General features: G+C 55.7%; 1 protein-coding gene across 1 annotated transcript; it reads right to left on the bottom strand.

Annotated features, from left to right (window-relative positions):
* Positions 1 to 2,825: 2,825 nt before the first annotated feature.
* On the bottom strand, positions 2,826 to 8,117 carry CD300C (CD300c molecule). Its single transcript, XM_015459015.3, has 2 exons — positions 5,610 to 8,117; positions 2,826 to 3,871 (listed from the first exon to the last, which is right to left on the bottom strand). Exons 1-2 carry the CDS (start codon positions 6,007 to 6,009, stop codon positions 3,744 to 3,746), a joined length of 528 nt encoding a protein of 175 aa, XP_015314501.2. The 5' UTR covers positions 6,010 to 8,117; the 3' UTR covers positions 2,826 to 3,743.
* Positions 8,118 to 8,272: the final 155 nt, after the last annotated feature.

The following is an 8,272-nucleotide window of genomic DNA, read 5'->3' as shown; positions in this document are numbered from 1 at the left end:
AGAGGAGACAGACTGCCCATCCTCACTCACAGTGGCGCGCTCACGTGACATGCAGAGCCAGCAAGTCAAATCTTCCTGGGCAGTGGGACCAGGTAACGGGGGAATGCAGTCCTGCCCTCGGGTAGGTTTTTTCAGCTTCTCAAGATTGTCTGCAGAAACCAGGGTCCCCCATTCCTCCCATGTGGGTCTTGACTCTCCCCAGTTCCTAGGCTCGGGCAGTAGACCGGGGTCCCAGTGCGCAGCTGGAGGCATGCAGTAGAGCCGGCTCACTCTGCTTGATCGATCACCGATCACCCCCCTGACCCCTGCCCATCTCCAGATGAAGCCCCGTGTTCTGACCAGGCCTCTCCCACAGCTCATGGCAGCACGCCAAGGCCCAGAACTCAGCCACCTCATCCTGACTCCAGCTCCACCCCCAGGCTGCCACTCTCCCCACGTTGACCCACAGCTAACACCCTTGACTCTACAGCTTCCTTGACCCTCCCAGCTTAGGTTGGTTCTCTCGTTATGTGTCCTGTTGGACCATTTGAACCCCCTCTTGGATTTATCTCCTGGGATTTGTGGCTCCCTGTGTGTCTCCATCTGGGCTGTGGCCCCACGAGTTGATGGTCCCCATCTTGCCTGAAGCCCAGTGTCTTTCCAGCATAGCCTGTGGCAATTCAGCTAAGGGATCAATGACTGACTTCTTCTCTCAGGACTCCCCTGCTCTCAGGAAACTAGGTTCTCAAATCCTGGTTTTCCTTTTTCTACTCAGGCTGGTGAACACGACTGGACCATGATCTTGGAGAACATGGCTCCAGTGGACCCTGCAAGGATCTGCCCTCTGCTCATCCCTGGATCCGAATCGAAAACGCTCCCAAGGCAGGACGTTTACACCTGCAGTCCCCTTTGCCTGAGGGATCTTCTTCCAGGCACCCACAGGGCTCACTGCATTACTTTCTTCTGGACTTGGTTAAATATCACCCTCTTCACGAGGCTGATAGGACCCATCCCTTGCTGTCTCACCAACAGCACCTCCTCTTGTCTTACGTTACTACAAGATACTCTTCAGTGTGGACCTGGACATCTGCATGTCTGCATACCTGGCTATTGTGCCTGTTTTCTCTCTGTCCACCAACTGGAATGTGAGCACCAAAAGCTGGGCTCTGTCTTCTGTTTAATCATGGTTGGAAGCAATGCCTAGGTTAGTGGTTACTACTTTGGTCCTCTCCCCATATATTTGCTGCATGAAAAGTGGCTGCAAGTCCCCAGGTCCTGGCCGCTTCAGATAGATGAGTCAAGATGATAACCTGCCTCTCAGAGATCTTTGCTGCTGGCAAGTTCATCACGATGCAGTTTGAACCAAAACTGTGGGCAGCCTATCCAGGTTTTTGTCTCTACAAGTCATGGAGATTAAGCTATTGACTAGAAGACTCACCCCTGCCCCCTCATTGATTTAAAAACTTGAACCAGGTCTACCACCATGGGCCTTGAATGACAAGGTGAGGGTGGGGCTTGAGTTACCTTTGAACAGGAGGAAGGAAGGATTCTGTGATGGTTGCATAAATTTTGTACTGTTATTCTTCTACCAGCCATCCGCAAAGGACCTAAACACACTAACGAGTTTGACTGGGCATGGGGAGGGGAATAAGCTGATTTTCCATGCAATGGTGGATTCTGTTCTGAATTCACACCAATTGGAGAAACCCAACATGGCCCTTTGGTCCATTAGACAGGACAGTGGGGTGTGGAGGTTCGTGCAGAATGGAGTTTGGATTCAGGTCCCATGCATGCTGCCCCCCTGGACCATCAAATCTCTGCATTGCTATTTATTTCCTGAGCTTCAGAATGCATAATTAAATAGACACACTCAGCAACTGGAAGATTCCCCACGATGGATCCGAGACCTGTGGAGGGTGGGTGATTATGGTAGCATGGATCATGTGGGAAACCATGGAACTGCCTGGATCCATCAAAACACACCCAAAAGCAAGATTCCCACACTCCTGGGGTTTGAAGACTGCAGAGAGAGCGCCTGAGAGTTCAGTGCATGAATGATGCTCCACGGATGAGCTGGAAGCTCTGTACTCGATATTGATCTGTGGGTACAGTTCAGAAGCACCTATTGAGGAGGTATGCTTTTGGTTTTAGAGAATCATGGGCAAGGAAAGAAAGCTACAAGGAAATCCACAAACACAGTATTCTGAAAGAGAGGTAGAGGGTGATACAAAACAGATGGACAGAAGGTCACTTCCATCCAGTGGTCCGACTGCATCATCGAAGAGGACACGATGAACATGGGGGCTACCAGTTCTCGTAAATGGACTGACTCTGCCTGTCCGCAGAGCTCCTCAGAGGCCTGTTGACCCAGAGGGCAGCACCCAGCATGCCCAGGAGCAGGGGTACCTTCAGGAAGACCAGGAGCAGGAAGTGGACGCTGCCCAGCAGGGGCCTGTGGAGGACACGGGGACGGAGAGTGAGCAGCATCCTCGGGGAGGCCCTGGTGTCTCCACCTTGCTTGCCCCGAGTCCACATTGCCCCCACAGATTCTGTGGCTACAAGAATCTATACAAGGATCAACCCAACACAGAGCAGCCTCACCTGAAGGACTTCTGGACCCTGATCTCAAGAATTGCCCCTGAGACTTAGGACTGTGGACATAAGGGTGGATGCCGCCATGAGAATCATGTGAGGGAGACTGGAGATCCAAGGGGGACCTGGGCATTAGGAGGTTTTCTATTTGTGCCCTCCTCATGGGGGCTTCCCCAGCAGCTCAGAGGGTAGAGAATCTGCCTACCATGCAGGAGAGACCCAGGTTCGATCCCTGGCTCAGGAAGATCCCCTCAATAAGAGAATGGATACCCACTCCAGTTTTCCTGCCTGGAGAATCCCATGGACAGAGGAACCTGGTGGGCTACAGTCCGTGGGGGTCGCAAAGAGTCAGACAGGACTGAAACAACTAACACGCTCCTCAGGTGGGGTTTTGCAGTCTAGGGTACAGAACCCAACACTGGGGAGACTTGGTTGATGTCTGTTAGCCAAAAGAGCACAGCCGCCTTGAGTGCAGGGACTGTTCTGTCTTATTCAGTGAGCAGCCGGGACCTGCCCAGGGTCTCCAAAGCTCCAGTCCTTCAAAGTCCTTGGCTGATGAAAGAGTGAGCCCCTCAGCTCTGCACCCTCAGAGGCCAGGGCTCTTCAGCAAGATGATACAGATGACCAGGGCTCCAGGGGACAGAGGGGTCACCAACGCCCAGAGTGTCTGTTCCTGCCGTGCCCTGGGCTGGGGGCCTTTTGTTCAGCCTGCCCCACCTTGTGCCCGCTGCCTCATTTCTGAGGATCCCGGCATGCCTGGCTCCCAGATCCTGCAGGCCTCCATTCAAGCGTCTGTAATCAATTAGGGGCCCTCTCATCATTGTGTTTTAACCAGCAAACTCCACCAGCCTCCCACACATGCTGGCCCCTCCACAGGTGGCATTTTCCTCCAAGCACTCATCAGTAGATGGTGTATTTACACAACCGACGTGCCGATCTGCTCACCGTGTGAATCGCCACTTAGAACACGGCTCTGTCAGGGCAGGACTGTGTCTGTGTGCTTTGCTGCTGGATCCCAAGTCAACGAGAGCTCCAGGCACTTAGTAGGACCTTTACTGCTTGTTACAGAATTTGTTGAATAAGTTAGGGTCCTTGGTGAAGGGAGACTTGCCTATTACTCCCCGGTCTCACCTAGAAATCACCCAGGTGAGATGTTCTGGGATGGGGGTCCCTTACCGATGCGCTTGGCTGGGGTCAGGGGCCTCCTGCCCGGACACGGCGCTCCAGGTGGGCACTGCCCAGGTAGTGGGAGACTCCGGGGTGCTTGTGGACCTCTTGGGGCTGGTGGTTGTCATAGAGACTGAGGGAGAAACACAAGTCAGGCCCTGTTTCACCCCCTGGGTACCCGCCTCTATCCCAGTGTGGTTCTGACTCACAGTCAAGGTCACTCACAACATCTGGATGGACGTGCTGTGTCCACCACCCTCACGGCCACACCCAGGCCTGACCAACTCCCTGGGCCTCCCTCCCTGCCCCTCTCCAGATGCCCCCTGGCCAGGTGGGCACTGTCAGAGGCATATGGCCCTGCTCCCCGGGGGATGTGAGAGTGTGGAGAGGGCACTTGGCTCCAGGTCACCCCCAGGCACAGCCACACCTCTGTCCTCCTGGCCCACCCTGCCAGGGGACAAACGAGGTGACACGTATTCTTTTGGGATTAACACAGAGGGACGGGGCAGACAGTGCCGGGCAAGGGGAGTGGCTGGAGCGAAGCTCAGATCAAAGTCCTGCAGCTGAGCCTGAGCTGAATCAGGAGACCCCGTGTCATCTGTCAGCCAGGCCCAGGGCCCCAGGCAGTCCTCTCCGTGGGAGGGCGTGACCAGAAAGATCTAGAGAGATATCAACCTGGTGGACCCCGTGAAATGTGGCCTCTCCTGAGGTAAGTGGACAGAGCCCTTCCCCGACACACCCTGCGGAGCCAGTAACTCTCGGTTCCTTTCTTGTAAACAGAAACATACAAAGGAAACCTCCCTCGTGAGAGAGAAGCCTCGGCCAACAGGAAGGAACTCAGGGAGCCAGGCACAACCTCAGAACAAGAAGTCAAGGGGAGAAAGCGAATATATGGGCATAGTATCGTGACTGGGTCCTTAGGAAACCAGAGCAGCCTTCTGTTAAAGACTTACTGGGGCTTCCCTGGCGGTCCAGTGGCAGAGAATCTGCCTTCCAACGCAGGGGACGTGGGTCCGATCCTTGTCGGGGAAGATCCCACACGCCACTAGGCATGAACAACAACTGAGCCCAGGCTCTAGAGCCCGTCCTCCGCAGCAGGAGAAGCCACGGCAGCGAGAAGCCCGAGCGCCACGGCAAAGAGCAGGCCCTGCTTGCTGCAACCAGAGAAGGCCTGCGTGCAGCAACCAAGACCCAGCACAGCCAAAGAAAGAAAGAAAAGTGTAAAGATTCATTTGCAGCACGTGGCGGTCCGCTGAGGGCCTTAACACCTCCTAAGAGCCCTGTTCCTCATCCTTCTCTGCCCAACGGGCTCCTCTGGGTTTCCTCCTCGGGTGCCAGGTGCCGGAGGAAGAGGGTTAGGCAAGGTCAGGCTGGAGGCGGGAGGGGTCTCCAAAGCATCCAGAGCCCCACGTGGGCTCCGGGACTCCACCTCCCCCCTCTTGCGGCTGCTGCAGACCCCCAGGACCACCACCGCGAGGCTGGGGCCCCAGGAGCCCTCCACGACACTGCAGTGCCCCCTGCTGGCCCTGCTGGTCCCCGCCCCATAAGGCTGGCCAGAGAAGTCCAGGAAGAGACACAGGGTCACCTTCAGAGTGGACCTGACCCTTGTGAAGATGGCAAGGCAGCAGGCCCCCAGATTCAGGGCGTTTCCCCCTCCCTTTCCACCCAGGAGAGCTTCAGGTGTGAGGGTGTGTCGGGGTGGACACAGAGAGGGTCTCGAAGAACCAGAGGTGGACGTGTGCTGTGTGCCTGCCGACCACTCAGAGCCTGGGTCCTGATCACTGACCCTCGACACCCTCTGCTCCAGGTCCTTCCTGAGGGTCAGGGTCCCAGGTACGTCAGCAGCCCTAGAGCTGGTGTCTCAGGCTCACCTGGGATCACAGACACCTCCACCTGGAAGGTGGGGTCACGTGAAAGTGGCACATAGATCCCACATCCGTACGTTCCCGCATCCTCCTCTCTGAGGCTCTCCAAGGTCACTGTGAAGGTGAGGCTTGCAGGACGGTCTCTGATGGACACGCGGCCCCTCCTCACTTCTCTCTCTGACTCTCTGGTCTCCACAATCTTCCACGGTGACACACACGGGTGTTTGCACCAGTATTTGATGTCGTCCACGAATGCTTCCTGGTACTGACACTCCACGCTCATGGATCCCCCCACGATGCCTGTCACGCTTCGGGGGCCACTCAGGGACAAACAGCCTGTAAAACACAACCGAGTCCAGCTCCATCGAGTGAGTCTGGGTCTGGGGAGCCCTGGATGCAGGTCCATCGAGGGCCCGTGGGGTCTGGAGGAGGCCAAGGCAGGAGGCAGGCCCTTCCTCAGACCCAGGTGTGGAGGAATGGGGAAGGAGGTCCCTCCTCACAGAGGAGAGGGTTCCGTGGAGACAGAAAACTCAGGGTGTGTGTGCGTGTGTATGTGAGTATGTGTGTGTGTGTGTGTGGTGCCCCAAGAGGTCATCTCTGACCGTGACTGTTGAGGTTTGACCCTCACAGGCGCCCCCTCCCACCAGCACAGTGGACCAGGCTCACCTGCTTCGCACCCTGAACCCTCCTGCTCGCTGCTGAGACAGGCGACAGCCCTTCTGGAACCTTTTCTCCGTCCCCCGCTGCTGGCCCCCCACTCACCCAGCTCCAGCCCTGCCCCTCCCCTCCCCCAGGAAGGGCTGACTACCTACCTGGGAGCTGGAGCAGCAGCAGAGCTGAAGGCAGCCACCCGGCCCTGCCCCTCGGGGTCATTTCCCCGGCAGGGATGCCACCTGCAGCAGCGCCAGGCCCCGGGCAGGGACAGGGTCAGGCCTCCTCAGGGGATTCCCCCCCGATGCCCACTTCTGCTCCTCTGGGCCTCTCTGCTCCTGGCCCAGCCCTGTCCCTGGTCTCCACAGTCCTCCTGGCAGCCAGTACTGAGCCGCGTGCAGAAATCTCGGGGTGAGGAGCAGAAGGGCCGTGCAACGCCAGCCGGTGACCCCCGGCTTCTCTCAGTCTCGTGACTGGACGTCCGCGGTCACCTTCCGAGGATGAGCGGCCCACTCTGCTCAGCCCACAGCTGCCCCTGTGGGTCTCACGCGCGCCCCCCAACACCTGGGCCACGCTGGGCTCTTTCTCCGAGGTGCGTCCCACCCTTGGTGATACATCATTTCCTCTGTGGTCAGGGTGGACGGCTCCGGGGCAGGTGCCAGTTTCCTCCATCCTCCCTGGCCTGGGTGGTGACCACAGTGGGTCTGTGTCCTGCCAACCTGCAGACCCAGGCACCCGTGAGAGCGTGCTTCCAGAAGGTCCTGTCTTGGGTCCAAGAGCAAATCCCATAGCCCATGGCTTCCCTCCCAGTGTGTCTCCTGGATCCCTGACACAGACGGGGAGCCGCTGACCCCAACCCTCCACGTCCCTCACTTTTTACTCTTGAGAGTGGACTGCATCGTGAGCCTCAAGCACAGAGAACTGAGTGTGAGCGAGGGCAGTTCAGTGGTGAAAGATGCTAAGGGGAAAGCTGGGACCCAGGGAACTCACTCCAGCCCTTTACCCTCCACCCAACAGCGTGGAGGGGGCGGCTGTATAATATGGGGGCGGTCTGCCCGAAGACACCCAAGCTGGCCTCTCTTTAAGTTCGCAGTGATGAGCAGAGATGCAGAGAGGGGGGTGGTCCTTCCCAGGAGGTGGGCAGGCAGGTCTGTCCTCACTCAGAGTGACTCGTCCTCATGACGTCATGGTTTAGGGTCGGTTTCCCCTGGGATTGACAGGCAGGTCGGTCCAGGTACAGGGTCATCTCACCCACCTTATGCGTTTCTCCACCTTTTCCTGCAAAAGCCAGGTCTACTGATTTCCTCCTAAACACTCTCTTCCCAGATCTCTCCCTCTTCTAGACTGCCTTATCAAGATCAGAGGCCACAATAATCCTGGAACCCAAATCCTGTAGTCTTGGCTTTCTCGAACTCTCCCTCTTTCTCCCTCCTCTCCCTCTGGCATTACAATAGCCCTCTCTCCCGACAACACTGTGATTACAGCTGTCTCCATCTCAATCCTCCTGTGCCCTTCCTGTTTGCATGCTCTACCTCGATAAGAGAATTTAAGCACCAGTTTAGAAAGAACAAAATAGTGTTGTGTGCAGCAATATGAACGGACCCGGAGGATGTCACACTGAGTGAAGTAAGTCAGGGAAAGACAAATATCATGTATCATACATGGAGTCCAGTTGTTTTTTTAAATGATATAAATAAACTATTTACGAAACAGAATCAGACTCACAGATTTCAGAAACAAACTTACGGTGTACCAAAGGAGAAATGTGGGTGGGGTAGGCATACGTTAGGGGTTTGAGCTTAACAAACACATAATACTCTACGTAAAATAGATAGCCAACAAGGATTTACTGTGTAAAACAGGGAACTCTACTCAGCATACTATAATAATCTATATGGGAAAAGGATCCGAAAATGAATACATGTATGTGTGTAACTGAATCACTTTGCTGTACGCCAGAAACCAACACAACATTGTAATTAATAAACCTTTTTTGAAAGAATTTAAAAACCAAAACA

Source organism: Bos taurus, chromosome 19 (assembly GCF_002263795.3).
Source record: "Bos taurus isolate L1 Dominette 01449 registration number 42190680 breed Hereford chromosome 19, ARS-UCD2.0, whole genome shotgun sequence".
NCBI lineage: Eukaryota > Metazoa > Chordata > Mammalia > Artiodactyla > Bovidae > Bos > Bos taurus.
Note: the sequence above shows the minus strand (reverse complement) of the source record. Positions and strands in the feature narration are given on the sequence as shown.